The sequence below is a fragment of the Bradysia coprophila genome, chromosome IV (genome assembly GCF_014529535.1).
Source record: "Bradysia coprophila strain Holo2 chromosome IV, BU_Bcop_v1, whole genome shotgun sequence".
Classification (NCBI taxonomy): Eukaryota; Metazoa; Arthropoda; class Insecta; order Diptera; family Sciaridae; genus Bradysia; species Bradysia coprophila.
The window spans coordinates 908,049-932,263 of record NC_050738.1 but is presented as its reverse complement, the minus strand read 5'-3'; the positions used below and the strand labels follow the sequence as shown (position 1 = coordinate 932,263).

At 36.5% G+C, this 24,215-nt stretch overlaps 1 protein-coding gene across 1 annotated transcript; it reads right to left on the bottom strand.

Moving 5' to 3' along the window:
* Positions 1 to 1,056: 1,056 nt before the first annotated feature.
* Positions 1,057 to 6,200, bottom strand: LOC119066562 (neprilysin-2-like). The gene is made up of 10 exons (XM_037169110.1): positions 5,651 to 6,200; positions 5,062 to 5,255; positions 4,754 to 4,930; positions 4,337 to 4,692; positions 3,730 to 4,142; positions 1,953 to 1,998; positions 1,821 to 1,879; positions 1,647 to 1,756; positions 1,556 to 1,585; positions 1,057 to 1,474 (listed from the first exon to the last, which is right to left on the bottom strand). The coding sequence occupies exons 1-10, from the start codon at positions 6,072 to 6,074 to the stop codon at positions 1,136 to 1,138; spliced, it is 2,148 nt and encodes a 715-aa protein (XP_037025005.1). The 5' UTR covers positions 6,075 to 6,200; the 3' UTR covers positions 1,057 to 1,135.
* Positions 6,201 to 24,215: the final 18,015 nt, after the last annotated feature.

The following is a 24,215-nucleotide window of genomic DNA, read 5'->3' as shown; positions in this document are numbered from 1 at the left end:
TCAAAACAATGTCAACTAACTAATTCTTCTTAATCAGATATAATTCGCTGCACTTTAATCTGATTGGGTTCATATTCTTCTCGGTTTGTAAAAATAATTACTTTTCCAGCACAAGATTCAAAGACAATGAAAATGGGATTTCGAATGTAACTATCACCTATATAATACAGTGTCTGCTCTCTTTGTTTCTCTCTCTCACTCCATCTCTCTCCCGTCTACCATTTTATCTTACACTTTCAATTATTTGTTAGTCTTTTAATAAATGCACGTTCAACTTGCATAATGTGTTCATTCGAATGGGAATAATATTGAGTCTGAAGCGAAAGCCATTATGATAATGAAATCAGCGATCTGGTAAATTTCTAAACCAATTACCGAATGACAAAGAATTTTATCCTTCTGTGTGGAATGAAAATCAAGATTAATATCCTACACAAATATTAGCGTGGTAATAATAGAATGTAGATGGAAATTGGCTGAATTCTTTTCGTTTGACAACATCAGTGAAAAGAAAACATTTGGTTTTATACCGTTCATCATTGGTATTTTAGAGTTTTAAGCGATAACAGTGGGCTTTACCAAGGTCAAATACCAAGGTTGGAAGCTTTCGCGATGCTTGCTACGGAGTGAAGCAAAGCACTGAACCAAGCACGAGAACAGAGTTTTCAAGATGGACCTCCTTGATGCAATGTTGGTACTGCGTCGTCAGTGGCTTATTATACCGATGGGCTAAGCTCCCTGGCACTGGACAAAACTGACGCGGGAAAATCGAATCCATTTTGGTGGAAGTCTAGTAACCACTGAGCCATTCCGTCCGCAGTGCCACTGCGTTTCCTTCGTAAAGATAGATGACTTGTTTCGTTGTAGGAGTTAAAATATACAATACAAACAATCTTAAGCGGTAGCTCTTATCACTAAAGCCTCTTTTGACACCTGTCAACTAGCTTCCAAATTTGACACATGTCAACTCAGTGTTCATGCTAGGATCAGTTCTGTGATTGAACACATCTGTGTACTTTCTGAATCAAGAAAATTAAATTTTCCATCCAGACATTACTGGCAGACATCACCTTTAATCTAAAACACCAAAATGCAACTGATGACCGTCGCAACATGTTAACAGCTGCAATTTATTCTACCAAATTTCACACTTATCAACCGGATTCATTTTACTGCCCAACTCGCAATTGAAATCCTTCGCGAAATGCTCCAAATTACTATAAGCACCGATTATACGAAAATTATCTGGCGTATGATCGTTGAGCACATTGCTTGTTTCAATATACGCTGGTCGTGTCACCGAACACCAAAGCTGCGCTCCACTGATCCAAAACAGCTGGTTTGATGTGTAGTTCAGACCCGGCAACACCGGATCGGCTCCATTTTTTTCTACATATTTTTGGTATGCGGCGTACGCAACTTTGATTCCGCCATTGTCGGCTATATTTTCGTCGAGAGTCTTTTCGCCGTTCACCTGGTTTGATAAAACCAAATTGAATATCAATCCAGATAGGTATTCCAAGTCGGAATATCAGGATAAGATTGAAGGACTTACCGTTGTATGAGCATCTGTGTAGTTTGAATACTGCAAGGCAAAGACAATTCGAATTTATTCAAAAATCATGGCCTTTTGAAGAACCGATTACCTGCTGTATGAAGCAATTTGATCTCTCGACAAATTTGTCTAACGTATCTTCTTCCCACCAATCTGCCATATTGCCGTTGGAGTCGACTTTTCTACCGTTGCTATCGAAACCTGCGAGAGAAAAAACCCATAATATTGAAATGGAAACGTCGCGATGTGGAGACATCATCTATACCGTGGGTAATTTCATGTCCCAAAGAAAAACCAAGTGTACCAAAGTTCATGGAAAATGGCCTGAAAGGCATGTTGAAATGAGAAATATAATTTTTAGAAGAAACACACATTCCGGAGAGTTGAAAACACCTACCGTTTTATCGAAAAGAATCGATCTTGGAAAATAGCCGCAGGAAGCTCTACATGAAAAACAAAACAGTTTAGCAGTTTACTGTGAAACAATGAAAACTCTGTCCACTTTCCATTGTTGTCAAGCGAACGGAGGGGTAAACTACTCATGATTATAAGGTGTGTAATGTATCCGGTTACAGACGGGAATAATAAGACGTGTGATTGGTAAGAGCACTCGTTTAATACTGATGTGAAATAATGCATTGAACAGAGTTGTTAGATATCCTACAATACTCCCTCCTTAACAAAAAAAAAATTAATCCAAAAGAAAACTTTCCATACTAAAAAAAACTCAAAAAAATTGCAGCAAAAATCAAAAGGAAAATTTTGAAGTTAATTATTGGATTGCAAAACTTTAATTAATTTAATCCGACTGATCTTCAGTGCCCTTCGTATTGATTGACTCCTTCTTGATCGCTGTCTCAACACATGCTTCGAATGTAGCTGTCGGATCCATTTCGAAAACTTTGCTGCGTACTGGGCCTTCCAGTAGACCAACCACGAATTTGTCGCGAAGCACCATCTTGTAACAATCTTCGAATTTACAGTACCGGATACTCTGCTTCAACCTTGTGGCGAATTCTACGACTGTCTCGTCTTGCTTCTGCTTTACATCAAAAAATGTCCGCCGATCATGAAAAATGGATCTGGTCGGTGTGAAACGATTTTTCATAATGCCACAAATTTCCTTGTATGTTTTCGCCTGCGGCTTGTCCGGAAAACACAAATCTGTTAATGTGTCAAATACATCCAATGACAACGTCGATAACAACATTGCTCGCTTCCGGTTATCATCCGTGACTTCGTATGCCAAAAAATGTTGATCCAACTGTGCTGCATACGTTTCCCAATTCTTGTCTGAATCGAACTTTTGCGGTAATGGGGTGAATGTTCCATTGTTCGGCATGTTGAATGCTTACGCTCGCAAACGAATGACCTTGTCGTGTCTTCCAAGTGTCCTTCGATTCCAATAATTTTTCTTTTCTCAAACTTATTTCGACCAAATGCTTGTACTCCGTGTACAACGAATGGTGATGTACGTCGATTTACTGACAACGACTGCAAAAAAAAATTCGTCCGCCGTGGATCTGGAAATGTCTTCCTTTCTTTCAGCCGCCAGTTATCGATGAAAAAAATCGAACGCCGTGTTCGACAACTGATGACACGATGCTTCTTTGTTATGTTGTCGTTGTTCTGTTTCATACAACACAACCAAACAATAACTCAATGGATGTTCGCTCACTTCCACGAATTTTACACCGTATTGTCTCTGCTTTTTTTTTAGACAGAAAAAAAAATCACAAAAAAAAAACACTTTGTACGCCGTGTACCACTGTTTGACCGATTACTTATAGCCGAATTTCACCTTAATGTTCGCCGTGAACTGTTTTTAATAAAATTCGCTATGTCGGTTCGTTATAATAACCAACTGCGCCACTGTAATGTATCCGGTTACAGACGGGAATAATAAGACGTGTGATTGGTAAGAGCACTCGTTTAATACTGATGTGAAATAATGCATTGAACAGAGTTGTTAGATATCCTACAAGGTGTGTCGGAGAAATCGCTTTGGGAAATCTAAATCTTCGTCTTTAGCTCCAATCATATCATCTTGGAAATAGTTTACCCCTCGGAGTTATCATATAAATAGGGACTGTCTGGGACACAACTTAGATTTTACTTATAGAAATACCAGATGTCCCAGTACTTAACAGCTCGCGAAGTGTTCTATAGCTTACCAATGCTATTTTCGAATACTAAATACGTGGCACCCACTTTGGTTGTTCGTATCGAATGTTCGACCCAATCCGTTTTGTTCACCGGAATGCGTAACAGACGGACTTTCTGATCTTTGTTGAACTTTTGAATACGCATCGCACTGTACAGTAGAGAATCCGATTGAAGTTCAAGGTCTTTATAGTGTTCGTCTAGTTTTTTATCGTCAAGGAGCTCATCCGGATATCCGATATGGAAATACATTCCGTTGGCTTTCGAGATAGCTGCAGCTCTAGTTGTTTCGTCCATCCAAGGGACTCGGTTCAATGTTTGTAAGAATTCGTCGTGAATTAGTTTCGCCACTTGAACGGCCATTTTTCGTGACTCCTCGTTGAAAAACTTACGGACGTAAATTGCACTAACGGCAATTGGTAAGCTGAGGACAAACAGTTCGAGAACAACTTGAAAATCTTGCACATTAAAAACAATCAACGCACTCCAATAACAGGCACATATGAACAGATCGCTCGGTCATTAAGCCTCTTATTTTGTATGGAACGTCCGCAACGCAGTGTTCTTGGAGTGCGTTGCAGCAATCCGAAATGTCCGAAATGTTTTGATTTTACACACTTTTTCATTGTGATCTCTGAACAGTCAACCGATCGTGGATTCGGCTTGAGCACGCCTAGTATGCTATTGCCGAATGTTTGAGATCGTTTATAAAGCTCATCGCTAGAAAATTCCGAAGCGAATAAAACTACTCTCCATGCCATGTAGTTGGCGATTGTTCGTTTGGTTACTTTCTGCATAAGAGCATCGAGAGAAGCAATCACTTCTCCACCTTCATTTAGTACCACGGTTTCGTTTTCGTTAACATGATGAAGACCATTCAAACTCCAATTTATGTAATCGGTCCAATTGAAGTTCGGTAAATACGTTTCAAGGTCATCAATGGTCGCTTTCGTATAAACAGTCACAGCTTCGATCTGAATAAAAAAGCATTTTTCATCGAGCTACTCGCTTCTTTTCCTAAGGTCGAATATCTACCTGAGCTAATGCTGCTTCGAATAAGAGAACTTCCATTAGCTCTTCTGAAGCTCTCGTTCGGTTCGCACCGAAAAGAACAGCTACATCAATCATATAATCAAGATAAGCCTTCACATTCGGATTTTTCCCACCATCCAGCAACAGATCTTTCTCCAGACCAAATTCTGCTCGATTTATCTGATAAAGGAATGTGGAAAGTTTGCACGCTCTTTCTGTTAAAATACGCAAAAATTACAAAGTCCATAGCACTGTTCCTAGCATCAACATAGAAAATATTCGGAGAAGCAGTGCTATGCATAGCGACGTACTGTGATTATATTTTTTGTGTTATCGGCAACGTCAAAGTCTACTGTTATGTCTAAAATGAAGTTATTGGGAAAGCCATCGTTCAACATTTTTTTGGTCGCATCAAGCCAATCCCATTCATCCGACTTCCAGTCGTCGCCTTCCACCACTGGCCATCCACCATATTTCTCTAACATGTCCCTTATTGGTGCGATTCCTTGAATTTGTTTCAAATGTGATTTGAATACCAAGTGACACACTAGACATGTTTGAGTTATTTACTCGCAGCATTTCACAAAGATGCTACAAGATGTAATGATAACCCCAGCAAGACAACATCTATTTAGATAAATTATAATGTTTCCGCGGGGCTTCGCAAGTGAAGAAATTGTTTGGACATTGTAAACTTGACGAGAGTGACTCGGCTCGGAGCACCACTCAGGGTCGGACTGACCCGAAAGAGTGTTTTGGGCTTTGTATGAAGAAAATTTGTAAAAAGCCTTTCTTCATTCACACAAAAATAAAAAAATCATTCTGGCGATAAAGTGGTGGGAACTCATCAAAAAACAAATGTCCAAACAAGGACGTGTAGTCAGCAATTCATTAAATTACCTTTTTCATTCAAAGTCGTTTCGTCCAAACACATTTTAGTAAATTCCTTAGCGAGCTTAAATGCCTTCAGTTCTTCTGGCCGGATCTCTTCACGTAGTGTTGATTGCATTTGTCCATCAATTTCGTCTTGACCTTGCGAAAATGCCCATTCTTTGGGTTTCCCTTCAGCAAGCACTGTATCTCGTATATAATTGCCACATGCAAAATCGTGGAAATTCCCACACGGATCGATGTTGGTGTCTAGAGAGTTCAAGATCCGATTCGCTTCCGTTGTGCAAGTATCGGTTGTGCAAACATTATTTGTCTGTTCAATATCATTTTTTGAGATTCCAGTTGATAGAGTATCTGTTGGGTTAGTTGTTGGAATAGCAACACCTTCCACATAAGCCAATGCGTACAGCATAAATATCACTAATCCGTTCATTTTGTTGAGTCAAGAACACACAATTTCATTAAAAACGAAAACTTTGGAACGAGATTTAAAATAAATTTGCAACCGACGACGTTTGTTTGCATGCCGTGTGGTGTGTAGCCAATTCAAGACTTACAGTTTAATTGATGAAACGATGAATTGAAAATTTAGTTTGTTACATCAATTTTGCATACGTAAATAGAAACTTATCAACCGGAAGGTCAAATCATGTCCATGACCCGATGCGTTGCAAATCACTAATCTGTACGTTTTATTGTTAGTCAACTAATATCAAATTAGTTCAAAATTTAACAAACGTTTGCTACATCGAATTTAAAATACCAATTGCAATGGATGACTGTTTCTGTCGTTGCATCTATCGATGTTTTGTAAAAAAAAAATGCCATTAGACCTTTTGCGAATCATAGGAGAAGGTCCTTTCTTAATTCATTTGTTCCTGCTCAACTCTTGTTGTTGTGCTGTGTTGGGTGTAAAATGTTAACTGATAATACATTTTAATCTAAGGAATTTTTATATGAAAGTTTTTCATTGATCGTTGATCTTACTAATGATATCCGCTTGATTGTAGGCATGGGCGATAATCATAATGATTATCGATAATAATCGATTGTCGATAATCGATAATTATCGACTTTTTTTATCGAAAATTATCAAAAAAATTCGATATATGCTTAGAGTAATTATACCTAGAGAGGAAATTCGTACTACGAAAAGCGGTCCCGACATCAATGTATATAAGATACATTTACGTAATGATTTACGTAGAGCTTTTACCAATACACTCACATTTGATATTTCTGTCAAAATATTTATTTACGTTGTTCATCTAAACAGTCTTATGGGTTATATGTTATTTATTTTTAAATTTCACCAGTGAAACTAACAAAAAATAAATAAAATTGTGATGGTCCACTCCTGTTCTATTAAAGGGTGTATGTCCCGAAGTACTGCGAAGCAGAAAACATAGTTTTTTTTAAATTGATGTGCACATAACCTCATTCTTGCATGTTGTCTCCTCAGCTTTTTTTTGACATAGTTTTCAGTCTGATCAAACCGATTGCAAGAAATGGAAAGAAATAATTATTCAATTAAACAATCAGCAATGTTATGTGTACAAACACACCAGAGTATGTGAAAATCAGTTCATGGAAAGTGACATCAATAGAAATGGTCACAGATCCACGTGTTGGATGTGGTTGCGTTTTGTCTCAATGTTTTGTCTTTACTAGAAATAGGTCGGATCTTCAGAATAAATAAATTAATTTAACTATCCGACAATTGTTTATTAAAACAATTTTATTCGAGGGACAGTGAACTATCTATGCAAAAATGACTTTTGTTAAAAAATAATAAAAAAATTCCGACAGAATCTGTTTACTTGTCTTATATACCAAATTTCCAAGCGAATTTGAGATATTGGGGGATCGTAATTTAAATTAAACGCTATTGTTCTTAATCACAGAAAATGACAGTCCAGCTATCACTTATTTTTGTATCAAAATTTGCACAAGAAAAAACTAAAAAAAATGATTGGTAACTTAATTCAAATTTTATGCGCCGAAATTTGCCCTCTTAATTAAGAGGGCAAACACATACTACCAAACATTTCGTATTTGATGTTGGGACCACATATTTTACGTAATTTTGTTCGAAATCTCCTCTCTAGTTATAATTACTATAAGGATATATGATTATTTCGGTCCGAAAATCCGATATTTATCGATATATTCCGATATATCGGTATATTATCATGAATTTTCAGATAAATATCAAAATATCGATATTTTGATAATTATCGAATTTCGATATTTTGATAATTATAGATAATTATTAAATTATCGATAACGATATGATTAATCAATTATCGATAATTTCTTTCGATTGATATTATCGATAATCTTGAATGTCTCCCATCCCTACTTGATTGAAAGTTATTTACTTGAATGAAAGTCACTCGTTAAATGTTATGTAATGACTCACGCGAAGAAAATGCTTTCTCCTTGAGAGATATGCGAATTTCGTAATACGAAATTTAAAACAGACACAATGAATAAAGATATCTTTACGGCAAGTGTAATTCCTTGACCGAAAATCAGAGTCTTATGTCAGAAAATACGTCTATAGATTTAGAGAAGAAACCATACAATCGAAGGCGTAGATTGAGAGTTAATATTGCAGAAAGTATACAAACAAAATATTTGCATAGATTAAGGAATTTGGTCATGTAGTGTCCGCTTGACAAGTGGGTCGCCACCAGTTCTGAGTGGGTCTTGATTTTTGTTTTTTACTTGTTCTCAAACATAAACTGATCTCATCATAAGGATGTAATTTTGGTGGGTTTCGTTTGTTTCTTTTGTCTTATTTGTTCCACACGTATTCCACCACATAGTATAGAAATAGCGTTTGTCTTTACGTTTCTTCAATTCCACACGTACGTGTCAGTGAAACGACGATGTGGAACAATTTAAACTGTGGAATGCTAACCAATTACATTGAGTTGAGTTTTTTAGTGTTAATTTCAAGGTTTTTATAGGAAGGTTACGTAGAGTGCTTGGTGAAAAAGGACTTCGCCAGGTGAAGTAAACATTAACTAGGCGAGCCAATCCAAATCTATTTGTAACCAAACTATGAAACGTTATATTTCCATATTGTGTCTACGAATGTTAACTTATTGGCTTAAAAAACATAGGCCAAAACGCGCTGCAATGAGTAAAATAGAATGTAAAAATAAACCAATCAAAGGTAGACAGAATCTGATCTGGTAATATCTTAACATTTCTCGAGCATGCAGGCATATGTTCCATTTTGGAACTTCAAATTTAACCAAGTAGATTCATAAAGTGACAGAAAGTCTCATCAGTCAGGGGACTCGTCTGTGGCTCGGTACATAACGTCTAAGTCGTTAAAATAATCAGTTTGGATAGAGGTACATAAAATCTACGAATATTTTACTATTGGTCGGCAAATCGTACAACGGATTCACTCCAAATTTCCAGGTCAGATTCGAACACCAAAGAATTTTGGTACATTCAGTTTTCTACCTCCATCTGAGAATAACTTTAACAGTTAAGTGTATGTCAACACAATCTACTCGGATCTACCCGGATTTTGAATAAAATATCAGAAGTGAGGAATCTGTTACTTCTTTCTGTCTGAACATTTTCAATCTGAAATCTTTTACTTCAAAAGTTTTAACATGAATTTTTAGTATGTATACTCACATTACTGCAGCATTCAATTTGTCGTTGTTGGCGTAGTTGTGTACAGGCTCTAAAACTGTTACCGAGATAAATTTTAAAATGATTTCAATGAACTCAATATAGAGATCCTTAGTTGTTTTATTGGGCAGCGATTGCTAAGTATTAAGATGCGACAAAAAGCGAACCAATTAGACAGCTAGTGAAATTCTGTACATTATTACCAATTCCAGACTCTCTGCAGTCTGGCTGGGATGTACAACATTTCATAGATGGCAATAACAGATGTGAAATTTACGATATATTGTGCGTCACATTCGTTTCAAATGTAAAAACTTCGTACTCTGAAATTGGCAAATTCCAAGAAACTAAACGTGAAGATCGCATTAATGTCATTTCAACTTCAGTATAACGTTTCCGCGCCAGAGAAACATCATATCAGCCTCTACCTCATGCGAGCATTGTTTTCCATTTCCACCGCTCGTTCAACGGGTTTAAAAATGCATGAAACCTTCAACGTTATACCTTTTATTGGAAAAATGGAAAAAATTTTGCTTTTCAACTCAACGTAAAGTAAAACAACAGGTTGTCAATTAAACGTTATACTCGTGCACTGCACATTTTCTCGTTCATGAAATCATGAAATCGAAATGCAGGAAAGAGAACCTCATCATCGTAAATAATATCCACGAGAAGAAAATGGAGTTGGAAAAAAAATTCAATTTCAATGAGTCATGAATGCTGGCAAATGTAGTTACATATAAAGTAAAAGCATAAATTCATGGAACTCTCAAGTCGTTAGTCAAAAAGGATTTTTCATTCTTCGTATGTTGATTTTATCCCTTGCCTTGAATGTACTGCAAACCGGAGAGAAATAAAGAAAGAATGGAAAAAAAACACACACACACACAACCACCAATGGAACTGAGCATTGGAAGTTTTATTTATATATTCAAGGATGAGATTTATTGAATAAATAAAAGTCCAGTAAATACAAAGAACTGTTTATTATTCCATGACCATACGTTTTGGTTTATTTAATGGGCGACTATGAGAAAAATAACAATAGATAAGCCACCAAATGGTTCGAATTTTTATATTTATTTATTTTTATTTGCTATCCGACCGTTCGCAGCCTAGCTATTTGTATTTACATTCATGCGACGATATAAAAACATATATCCGAGTAATAAAAATAAAAAAAAAATATTTTTGGAGAGTATGAGCGAGCATGAAGTAATAAAGTGTACATTGTGGTCTTATGGCGGGCTGTTGCAATTGACATTTTCATACACCATTGTGTGGTTATAGAACGATAAAATTGCATACATTTTCAACCTTGATACTTGATTGAGTTATTGTTTGTCAAATATTTTATGCTTAAACCAACATTCAGATGAGTAACATTTTCCGATGCACATATGGGATGTATGTGTGTGTACCATGCAGCATGTTTTGATATATAATGCACTGGGTATTATGCATACACATAACGGTGCGTTGATACATTTTAAAAATCAGATCTTTTGTTTATTTTTGGTTATTTTGTGTTTTCATTACAAAGTGCATGTAAAAACACAAATCGATGGTGGTAGGATGTAAGGGATGCAAGACCACCGAAGCGTTGTTATTACCAACGCGGGTAACTCTTTCCCAGGATTAGGGCATATTGTGTGAAAATCCAGGAACGTGTGGTAGGCTCAGTGGTTGAGTACTGGTCTGTCACCAAGAAAATCTGGGTTCAAATGTCGGGGAGGGCAAAGTATGTTTAGGATTTTTCCTAAATGTTTTGAATAGAGACGGCGTTTCTGAGAATATACCTAAGCTTCAATCGGATAGTTAGGGTGTACGAGCCGTACACCAAAGAGTGACATGAATGCCTCAATGAACGTCAAAATTGTTTTTTAATGGCATTGGTTTTTCGTTTTATGTTGTGATTGAGCAAACTCTACCGTAAGTTCTTCTGGCTTCATTGTTTCGAGGGCTGTCGCAACTTGATCGTCCATTTCTGGGAGTGAAAGTAACAATTGACAAATAATGGCCTCTTCCTCCATTTTAGCACCCACGGATTTTAGATTTCGGACAAGTTTATCGAATTTCAGCAAATGACTTCCCGAACTATCGTTCTCACCCATTTTGAACAACGACAATTCCCGCCGAAGGAACATGCGATTCGATACGCCTTTTCGCTCAAACGCGTCACAGCATGCTTCTTTCGGATTCGCCTTGTCTTTGACATATTCGAGGTAGTCGTTTCCAATTCGTTGCACAATCATGGAGAAGAACTTTCGTTCGTTTTTTCTTAAGCTTTCTTTCAACTTTCTTCCGTCTTCTATCAGCTGCATTATCGAGATTCGTTATGATGATCTCTTCGTGTTCATCCAATGCTGTAGTGATGAAGTCTTCAACGCAGTGCCGGACTGGCCCCATGTGCATTCGGGCGAGTTCCGAAGGGCCTTTTGATTTTTGCATGGATAAATGGCAACAAGGGCCTTTTGAAAAATTTCTTCATATAACGCCCGAAAGGCTTTTCTGACCCAGTCCGGCACTGCTTCAACGTCGTGTTCTCTGAGCACGGTTTCAACTCTGAATTTCCAAATGTTGAAGTCTTTCCTATTGAACATATACTTCTTCTTGATTTCATTCTTTTCGTCATCCATTTTTAATTACGTGTAGCCTGCTGCTACAATCGTCTTCAGCCCACTGCTACAATCGACTTCAGCCCACTGCTGTTCCAATTCAAATGCAATAGCCCACTGTTATCGACTTTCGTTTTGATTTCGATAGCCCTCTGCTATCGGCAATAACCCTCTGTTGTCGTCTTTCTTTATTGGTTTCGATAGCCCTCTGCTATCGGCAATAACCCACTGTTATTGTCTTTCTTTATTTCTGGTTAAGCTGGGCGCATAACCTGTTAATTATTCAGAACAAACTCCAACACGTCGTCAGGTCAGCAGAATAATTTATTACAGAATGATTTTAGAGATTTCACACAGGAATTATATGCTAACTATGTAATCACACAACTTAAATCCGTATGACCAGCATACTATGTTTCGCAGAACATAATTTCGGAGTGCATTTGATTGCTATAAGCTAACAAACCCATATTCACAATGAATTGTACAAATATGAGTCTAATTTTAGGCAGAGATTTAATTAGCACCAAACTCAATCCTAGTGGCATGCTAACATATAGGCGTGGTTCGGAATTCGCGTTAAGAATGTATGCCACTCACCAACCTGAAATAGCCGGCGTGGGCTAAATATTCCATTAAGTGTGGCCCATTTAGTGGATACTATATAGGCCTCAAAAGAATAAAAAAAAAATGAAAATCTAATGGTCACTCAAGGTTTGATTTAGTGATCTGCAACGTGAGCAATTAGTATGTACGCGAAGAATAACAAATTCCACTTCGTACACAAAAATGTGTAGAGAAAATTACAAAAATGTATGAAGCTTACGCTTCTCTGAACCTGCTCCCTTTGGTGCGTTGAGCTGTGATGACATATGTCACATGAGATATGTCATCTGTTCAAATGTTTCAGAACATAAACGGTTGGCGAATGCTCAGAATGCATGGGATAGTAAAGCTATCCAGTAATTTCCATCATCGTCTTTCGACATTTTCATAGCTCTTTGTACATATCTCCCGGAAGTTAGATAGTAAATATGTCACCCCATGTCACCCTACATGTTGTGCCTTTGCAAAATAATTGTCAAAATTTCGGTTCTTTGCGTCATCGTTGATTTTAAAATGGCTTATTTACAACCAACCACCGCTTAAACTGTACTCCGTTCAACATGCCTAATGAGAAATGCTTCTTGACAGGTCTTTAAACTGAACAACGTACAACCCCGAATATGAAACTGGGCTAATGTTGTGTGCTTTCTAAATTCACAAATTACAGTTCTTCGGTTCCATGTTTATTACAATAATATTTTTGGCGCAACCACATTTATATACGTGCTCTGCCTTAATAATGTGTATGCATCAAGACAGCGGAATGGAATACAGCATTTTCGTTTGGTATATAGTATAATAAAGATGCAGGCCATATATCCGGTGTACACATTGCCCCCCAACGAAGAAGATTGCATAAAATGAGCTTTCATTTCACGGAAATAAACCACAAGACCAAAAATAGGAGAGAAAAAAGAACCGAAACGAAACGTCTGACTTATAAATTCGAACCGAAATATCATACTCTCATATCTACCGTTCGGATGTTCGGTTGTATTTTATTTTGTGAACCTACCAATTTGAAGGTACATTTTCGTTGCATCCCATACATATTGGTAAGAGGATCGTTACACGGCAGCATAAGGAGTCGAGAGTAGATATAATATATTCCGGAGCATTTTGGTATTGCTCCAGTTTTGATAACAAATGACAAAATAAAACATTCTAGCACGTTTATTGCAACAGCAACGTGTGTACAGAATGTAATTCATAGTGGATATGGGGTGTTATGAGTGTGTTGTTGGGGTTTCGTTTTATATTTTTCCCTTTTTTTTCCACCATTGTTAACTTTTTTAGTGAAAGCTAAAACAATTCCAAACGGTTATGTAATTTCTTCACGTCGCTTATTCACAAAGTCAACACGAATATAAAATATATGTGCAACAGTGGCGTGGCAAGTTCGTCTGGATGCAATAAAAATAAATTAAATTTTTCTTCTGCGCTCGCCGTATGATGCATTGTCTGAATGAAATTGGAATGTTATTTTGTTTCAGTTCAGAACGAAGTGGCACATTGCATGCTGATAATTTTACGGTCACAATAGATAGATGGGTTATTGATCTACAACGTAAGTACCTAAAAACGTTCCATTTGCCAGTTCAGTTAAGACGAACTATATTATGTAAGGCTGGTGGTACGTTTTAAAGCGGCTAGTCATCGACAGCGACAATAAAAATGCACGATGAGGCTACGATTCTTCCAATAGTAAAATGTTCAAACAAATGAAGGAACAGATTTTCTATCAAATACTAAGGGAAACATTACAAAATAAGTTGCAGATTCACTAACTAGAATTGACAAAGGATAAGGACAGATTTTCAGTTCACCTAGCTAAAAAGAATCCATTTACCAAGCAATGAACAAGTTATGAGAATGTTAGTACATTACGTCCGAGCTTCCAAATTTTTACGTGCTTCTGCACCGAAAATCGTTCATTTCACAGCATGTAAACTATTGTACGTATTGTCACGCCAAAACTCAACTTTTCAAATATCCCGTGATATTTGTTGAACCGAGGCGAATCCGAGGTCCATAAACACACGAAAAGATGTATTGAATTTCACTTGCTGAGCGAAAAAGGTGCATGATTTACGAAAAGCATGTAGCAGCATGTAATAGTACATTACTATACCAGTGAAGTAATTTTATATCTCGTATCCAGATGAGTAAAAGTATCCGAGGGCTTCAGCCTGAGGTACTTTTACTCATCGTGATTAGAGATGAGCGGGCCGCCCGAAATACATCGGCCCGACCCGACCCGGCCCAATCGGGTTCGGGTCCGGGTTTTGAAAATTCATTCGGGCCGGGTCGGGTCGGGCTTTGAAAACAAAAATTCGGGCCGGCCCGACTTAGAAATACAAATTTAGAGTAAGCCAATAAAAGCCTATAAAGCATGAAACACTAACTTATTTTATTATTTTACTTCGCGTATAAGATTATTGCAAAGCTTTTATGCGTAGAAAATGAATTTTCATTAAATTTCTTATAGTAAAAAAAAGTCGGGTCACGTCGGGCCGATGATTTTTTCGGGTCGGGTTGGGTCGGGCCGCGAAGAGAAAAGTCTCGGGTCGGGTCGGGCTCGGGTTCAAAAAATTGGATCGGGCCGGGTCGGGTCGGGTATTGAAAAAACGTCGGCCCGCTCATCTCTAATCGTGATACGAAATATCAAATTATTTCACGTGTAAAGTATGGCGTTTTACTTTACGTGCGAGGGAAAGGGTCTTCACCATAGTGAGGGAAAGGCCACATTACCTTACCTCACTAGTAAAGTAAAAAAACTTACTTGACTGTCTGGAACTTTATATTTTGCACTTCATGACTGCAACACTCGGCTCGAATGGTTTTAATTCTATGTTTATGCGGATTTCTTTTTTCCACGATATGGATGTGTAATGTATATTGCGAAGACTGTAGCTAAAATAGCTGTGTAATTTATATTATAGCTGTGAGCCGCATTTCAAATCTTTCAGGAGAAAAAAAAAACGCAGTGAAATTTCTGATATTTTAATTCGTCAGTGTTGATGATGAAACCTCATTATAATCAGCTAAACTATTTCAGAACGATTTTTGGTGTGATACAGACGGCAAGCATATGGCCAGTATCTGGTCTATTACTTCCATCGATGATCGATCGAAGTATTTTTATTCTATTGATTTTAAATCTGGTACTTCCATCTTTTTAACATCCATTTTTCTATACAAAAAATCATATTACCCAGAGCTTGTCATTGTTTTTGTCTTCGGTAACAATACCAGATGACAGGTTAACATTGAGCATCAGTCATCGGATGACTGGAAAGCATGGTCCCATACATTTTCTGATATTTCTGATGCGTACAATATGAGTTAAACAACTATATTATGGATTACACAGCTACATTATACACCGACAACACATAGCTAGGATTTGTATATTGTGGCTGTGTAACGCATATTCGACGCATGAAAACTACAGCCATATTATAAGTTACACAGTCCTTATCGAAATCCATATATTTTCCGTGCACATGGAAGCTTTCTTCTAGCTCCTGTCATTGATAACGACGACAAGCATAAAAGACAGGTAGTGAATATTTTTTAAGCTGAGAATAATGAACTTCTCTCCCATAGTATGTGAAACTAAAGAAGTAAACAGATGCTAGTTTAAAAACGAGCCATCAGAACAGTCGGAGCGTTTGCTGCGACTGAGCCCCGTACAAACCCGTATATCTATTGCGTACGTGACCCTAGTGCGTCTGTCACCCTACTTTGACCGTAAGCCTATTGCGCCGGTTAATGTAGTTAAAGTAAAATTATTATGTAATATGTACATCTTACAAATTGCGCATAGCGCAATTACGAAGCCCCGTACGACGTTCCTTTCAAATGAAACAAAAATTTCAAATCGCCCTAAAATTTTATTTTTTTGAAGGGCCTAGTATCGGCCTCAGTCCGAGGACCCAAATTTAAAATTTTTTTCAACTACATTCTATTCGGCCTTTGGTTACCTTCCAAATGACACAAAAATTACGAAAAACGGATGAAATTTGCTCGAGTTATATGTAAAATACACATAGGGCCCTAGTATCGGCCTCAGTCCGAGGACCCAAATTTAATTTTTTTTTTCAACTACATTCTATTCGGCCTTTGATTACCTCCCAAATGAAACAAAAATTACGAAAAACGGATGAAATTTGCTCGAGTTATATGTAAAATACACATAGGGCCCTAGTAGTGGCCTTAGTCCAAGGACCCAAATTTAATTTTTTTTCAACAACATTCTATTCGGCCTTTGATTACCTTCCAAATCAAACAAAAATTACGAAAAACGGATGAAATTTGCTCGAGTTATATGTAAAATACACATAGGGCCCTAGTATCGGCCTCAGTCCGAGGACCCAAATTTAAATTTTTTTCAACTACATTCTATTCGGCCTTTGATTATCTCCCAAATGAAACAAAAATTACGAAAAACGGATAAAATTTGCTCGAGTTATATGTAAAATACACATAGGGCCCTAGTAGTGGCCTTAGTCCAAGGACCCAAATTTAATTTTTTTTCAACAACATTCCATTCGGCCTTTGATTACCTCCCAAATGAAACAAAAATTACGAAAAACGGATGAAATTTGCTCGAGTTATATGTAAAATACACATAGGGCCCTAGTAGTGGCCTTAGTCCAAGGACCCAAATTTAATTTTTTTTCAACAACATTCTATTCGGCCTTTGATTACCTTCCAAATCAAACAAAAATTACGAAAAACGGATGAAATTTGCTCGAGTTATATGTAAAATACACATAGGGCCCTAGTATCGGCCTCAGTCCGAGGACCCAAATTTAAATTTTTTTCAACTACATTCTATTCGGCCTTTGATTATCTCCCAAATGAAACAAAAATTACGAAAAACGGATAAAATTTGCTCGAGTTATATGTAAAATACACATAGGGCCCTAGTAGTGGCCTTAGTCCAAGGACCCAAATTTAATTTTTTTTCAACAACATTCCATTCGGCCTTTGATTACCTTCCAAATGAAACAAAAATTACGAAAAACGGATGAAATTTACTCGAGTTATATGTGAAATACACATAGGGCCCTAGTAGCGGCCTTAGGCCAAGGACCCAAATTTATTTTTTTTTCAACAACATTCTATTCGGCATTCGATTACCTTCCAAATCAAACAAAAATTACGAAAAACGAATGAAATTTACTCGAGTTCTATGTAAAATACACATAGGGCCCTAGTAGCTTTTCACTTCTAAGGCCCTAACTCACGGTCCACTCACCCGATTTTTTTTCCTGGATTGGTATTGACAATACCTATCATTTGCCGTGTCATTTACATTTCCATCGTTTATTTTGCCATAAATATCACCAAAAGACCTTAAATCACTTAGGTGGCCCTAACTCACGAAGGGCCGACCCGAATATGCCCATCTTCGAACTTAGCCTCACTATTTTGACTATCTTTCAGGGAAATTTTTTTTTTTTGAAATCGGATTTGATTTACTCAAGATATCGACGTGACAGACGGACAGACGGACAGACAAAATTTTTATTGCAGATTCGTCATCTATGAACATAGGCAAACACTTTGCCCTTACCGTCTGCTTCGAATTCCATCAATTACACACGGCATCGTAATCCTATAAGCCCCTTTGTACTTCGTAGGGGGCTAAAAACGAAGTAAAAGATTTTGCATCAATAATCATCAATATATTCTTGACAGCACCTAGCATAGTAGTAGATTATTGCTTATGTCAAATAGAGTAATATTAACACTAATGACATGATCTTAAAACAGTCTATTTGACATATTTAACAATTATCTACTACTGTGCTAGGTGCTTTGCCTTGACGCACGGGACAGTTTCGAATATTCGTATTAGAACGCAGAATATATAAAACCAGACGGATCTTAAATTATACGCATTCTCGCACTGTCCCTAAAACTAATAATTACTTAAATTTACTCAACATTTTCCCAAATTTGAAATAATCTAAAACCTTTCTCTAAATTCTTTTCTTTCCAACTTTTTTTTTGTTGGTGTCGGATTCTGAAAGAGTCAACCACAACCTTTAAGCATACACATGTCATGATTGAAATTTACGTAAGAGTAGATCCGCCGAACGAATTTGACAGAATGTGTCATGGAATGTCCTTCGTCAGAGCAGATTTAGTTTTGAAAACACCTTCTTCAACTCACAGAATCATTCATTCCGAAAAATAATGTATAATTTACCCTTCTGGATCTTTAATCCGATTACAACACGACACACACATTCACATGTTGTCACTTGTCAGATTTTTTTTTATAATCACTTCTGTTATGCTACAATGGATAAATGATGGTATAAGAGTAATAATAATGTCTAATGTCTAACAATAAGAAAATCAATTCCGACGACATTTTTATGTTTTCTTTGCGTGTGAGGAATTTTTTTTTACTTCTGTTCTCTGTGTGTTCTCTTCTATATACCATATATATACCGTATAATATGTACGTTACTTTTGGCTCTGTGAATCGACCGGGAAGAATATGGATGGTAAAGGTAATAGTCTTAAATCGAAAATACATTCATAAGTCATTTCTTTTCAATTTAATAAAATAATTTATAAATCAATTTCTGAGATTAGTGTTCAAATAACCGAAAATAAAATGTTACAAAAAAAATTGTTTCCTTCTATGGGATTATCCACAACACAACACATTGCACTAAATCGACTAGCACACAAAACAGAAAAGTAAAATGTTTAAAAAAAAGGAACTGTGACAATGTTCGTTAAAAGTTCTCATTTTCGTACGGTTACAATTTTTTTTGGGAACATTATTTTATGGATAATCCATTCATCCGATTATGCTTTTCTCGTTTCCAATTTGGCAGAGTCTTTGTTGGAAAGTATTTTTACGTTAAAATCGTATTTAGGATCACCGTGTGTGTTTAAAAGGACACACTGAAAATTGCTTTTAAAACAGTCTGTTTCACATGTAGACGAATTTGATTTTATGTTTTGCTAGAGACATCAAATCAAATGGAATTTTAGAAATCATAGTGACGACCGTAGTCAGAACAGTTGACAATCGCCGTAAAGGATTTCTGTTAATAAAGGTATTCTGATTGGCATGGATGCTTTACTTTTAAAGTGAAATGTTAACTCAGATTTATCACAACAATGGATTTAAAAGAGCTTACAAATTCTCACTATTTTCAAAGCCAGTGAAGCGCTCATATATATTCAACAATTTACATAATTCTATTGATGTAAAATACAATTTATCAATGTGCATTGATACATCGTAGAAAGTGTCATCTTCAAAGGTTTTTCGAATATATTTACGGAAGTATCGACGTAAATTCTCAGAAGAGAATTGAATACGCTTGAAAATGTCACTCAAAAGGACATCAACATCGTCCTTTTGGAAACGACAAGCGTATCGCAAAATCACAATCTTTTAAATCTGCTACTTCTTTTGTTGTAAATATCGACATTTCGTTACAATAAGAACTACTAGCAATAACTTGAATAATGGGAGTACCATCTTTCGCATCTTTTGGTTATCTACGAAATCAGGGTTCTCACTGTAAATATATTATTCCGTTCCGATGCTGGTTTAAGTTTTTTTTAAATTTTCCTTCGAATCTCCAATAGTCTTTGATGTTGCAAAATGTTCATAAATAAACTAATTTAATGAAGAACTCTATCGAATCACATCAGATACCTAATGCATTTCCGATGTCTCCAACAGTTATTCCAAATATTTTACCATCTCCGTCATGCTATAAATACATACCCAACATACCCAACATAAAATTCTCATAACATCTTCTTTACTTGATTGGAGGGTCAACGGTTTCATCGATTTATGTAGTCTTTGCTGATGGATATTTCGACAAAATCTGCATCCATCAAGGCATCCACTCTGTGTGATTGTTTAAGGTATATTGTGCCATTTAAAAAAAGGTTCAGAATTTCGTCTATTTTTATGTTATTTGAATGATGTAATAATGGGGAGAAAATTTCGAAGGTAACACATCCAAATTTGGTCGGTAAGGTGACGTCATTAATTTAAAGAAGAAAGGCGTCGATTTAAAAAAAGGGGTATTATGTGGTGCTGAGGTAAATTTACTCCATTTATCTGAGCTAGAGTGGTACATCAAAACATAGTTCCACTAAAACGATACAACGAATTGGAATTATATTTATTTATTTATTTATTTTTCTTCCACCAACGGGTAAAACCTTACTGGCGTATTTACAAAAACGACGATTCATTAACATACAGAACAATTTCAACAATTTAAAGATCGAAATTCCAATTTAAACCGAAGCCAAGCGCAGCTTGGGAGATCACAAATCAAAAACAACTGACAAAGAAGAGAACTAAAGTTTACACAACATGAGAACAAATAAGAAGACGTTCGATCGTTTAACAATTAATCGATTTACATCCCGTCTTTTTCATAAAATTTTCCAACGTCACTCCTACGCTTCGTCTCGGCTTGTCGACAAAATCACGAATGCGTACATTACTAGGCCACGTATTTGAATCCATTATTGACGCATACATGTCATCTGGAACGGTCACTTTAAACTGTAGAAATATCATGTCGTTCACAGTTCTACCGGCCGGCAATAATAGCGAGACACGGATCTTATTTCTATCGATTTTCAGTTCGTCTACCAAGTAATTTTCCAGGTAATCAGTTGAGATGCCTTTACCGATATTCGAAATGACCACACTTTTCGTACGATTATGGATAGAAGTAGCAGCGGGCGTACCGAAATTTGAACCGTTGAGACACTTTTCGTTAGTTATAAGATCGGTTTCGTTTCCTTTAAGATCAATATCGTCGAGCTGATCACATTCCATACGACGATGTTCAGAGAAATTTTTACGATGTTCTATATCTTGCTCATGTACATCAGCAGCGTTAGACAAATTTTGAGCAATGTTTACGGTACCAATGGTTTCAAAAAGTTTGCCCATCAGGATCCTGAAGCCATCCAAGAATTGGAGCAAGTTACTGGACAGCGAGCTCGATAGACGTTCGATTGACTCGTTTATGCCATTTACCACAGCAGAAATGTTTCTATTGCTATCATTACAATGATGACAATACCAATGGATGTTTGGGGAGTTCGTCACAGCAGTCAGCATGGATTTCGTGACAGAAACACACTTAATGTGAAAATGTTCGCCGCAAACACCGGCACAAGTTATGAAATCACAAGTCGAAATAGTGTTGTTACAGCTCTTACACTTGGACGCCATCCTTACAATATTGTTCAATTTGTCACGTTCAGTACAATAGAATATCGTTTCGTTGTGTCAATGCAGACAATGACTTCTTTCAAATTGCAATTTAAACCAAATTTCACGTAAATTCGATGAACTACGACAAATCACCACTTAAATCGGCAGCAAATCGACTCTTTAGTCACAAAACAAATGATTCGAATAATGAAAAACGAGAGCAATTGACAAAAACTTAAGATTTTCAAGAGAACAACAGCACACGTTCGATCCGTACAAATGTCAAAAAGCGGCATAAGCGGCATAATAAGGTCATATGTACTCAAAAGAAACGAATTTCGCAGTTTGTCGGACTTAAACGAGTTAAACAAAGCAATTTGGGCTATTAGTGCTTGAAATGCGTTTCCTTTAATTAAGAATTTCTTTAAATTTACCAGCAACATTAAAAGATCTCTACAAAGTACAAGATCTGACTTTAACATTCATAGATGTCCCCCTGCTCTTCACCAACACACCTTCAACTTCTCCAACAAACCAGAATTTGGTTAATAATTAAGTTACCTTTCAACTACAACAAATTGTTTTCACACTTTAACCAACTATCATCTGTTACCGATGAAGGTAACAAAAATAACCGATGAACTCTGCAGATGCTTTCTAATATATTCCATAAGAGCTAAAACTAATGAAGTAACAGATTTGCGCCAAAAAGATAATTCAAACAATAGAAGTAACAGATTTAAGTTCGTTGCTTTGGCAGTGGAAACAATGGGATCGTGGTCTAATGAAGCAAAATAATTTTTCTTTTCTGTCGGCAAGAGATTGGAAAATGTTACCGGTGGATGATCCAAGATCCATTCAATTTCTATATCAACGAATTTCGTTGGCGATACAGCAAAACATATTTGATGATTACAAATGCAAATAAGGTCTTCGAAAGAAATTACATATGATAATGAGTAGTATCATTGGATAGCTGAGACGTCAAAATTTGAGTTAAAATTGACTTTCCAGCATAAACATTCGTTCAACATTTTGGACGATAATGTTTCTGAAGGATTTGCACAATTTAATGAATTCTTTCTTATTTTTGCATGAGGAAGTAACTAGTTCAATCTAAGTTACTGATTTATATACCAAATCTTGTACTTCATTAACTCTTCCACACATTCATTCCATCTATACAAGAGATCAGTAGTGCTGAGCTCTAACCTTCATTTTTGTAGGTGTTGTCACTATATGACCCAATGCGATGACCTGCTTCGCCGAAAGAAGTATATATTTGACTGATCGTCCCATGGAAATTTCATAAAATATTGTAATTGAATCGAATTGATTTTAAGTTGTAGAACATCATGTAAATAATCAATCAAAATTTGAATATCATTAGGAAAGTCTTGTTATACCCCACAACCACGAAACCATCTAGAAAATTGAAGATAAATTGTTCAAGACGTTATTCGAACCGACTGCAGATTTCATTTAATAATTGACATTCATTGATTCATATTCTGCTCCCTTATAATAAAGCATCCAAAGAGGTATCTCTATACACAACGTACATACATATACCTACCCTCAGTGCATACAGTCTAGATATAGACTGTACTCCAATAACTTCTTGTTAAAATTTCTACTGCTATTTAGCGGGTGTATGTTGTTTGTCTTCATAATTTATTGTTAATGTCTGAACTGACTATAAATATCGACAAACTGAATTATGTGGTTACTTACACCATGCATTAAATGTTAAAATGAGAATCGATGTTATCTCTGATGCAGAATTTGCTCTTCAGGAGACTTTACGTCTCGTTTTATTGGAAATGTTGCATTCACACGTAACTTTAAGCAATTTGTCAAAATGGTTGGTTGAACATTAAATAAAGACTGAAAGGATAGAGTAAGTCGACCTTTAACAAACTCAAAGGTTTCCGGAACGGCGCTGCTGCTGGGGATCTTAAGGAAGAGAAAATGCAATTTTTTTTATTGTGTGTGCAGTGTGTTTTGGGAATTTATAGCAGGTGAGCAGAGATTGCTTAGTTTGGTTTCACTCTGTTGTTTCGTGAAATTCCCTAAGCTCAGCTTGCATTTCCATACTCTGCTTTAGCTTAAACACTTGCATTTTTCACACTCGTAAACGGAAGGGGGTATTCATCGCTCACATCATTAACTTTGTGTAGAAATTTTGTACAGTCAACGAATTTGAAATAAGAGATGCATTTGGTTTCAGCTGGTTTTCAGTTGTCCCACTCATACAAACAAAAGTACTTAAGGCCCGTCATTGGGAAATGACAGGACAGTTTCCCGAAAATGTATGTACAATTTTATCACAAAAAAATTCACCGAAAAAATTCAAAGAAACTCACCTCTTATGCTTTCCATTGTATTCGGGCATAGTCTCTTTAGGTCGCCAAGGCATATTTAAACACTAAAACACTTTTTACTCGATGCA

Bases quoted from the DNA above. Each gene is read 5' to 3' on its own strand.
- LOC119066562 (XM_037169110.1), bottom strand. From the start codon at position 6,074: ATGAACGGATTAGTGATATTTATGCTGTACGCATTGGCTTATGTGGAA. The intron at 5,256-5,650 runs GTAATTTAATGA...AACAAATTCAAG, and splicing joins AACGACTTTGAATGAAAAAG to GAATCGCACCAATAAGGGAC. The intron at 1,475-1,555 runs GTAAGTCCTTCA...TTATCAAACCAG, and splicing joins ACACAGATGCTCATACAACG to GTGAACGGCGAAAAGACTCT.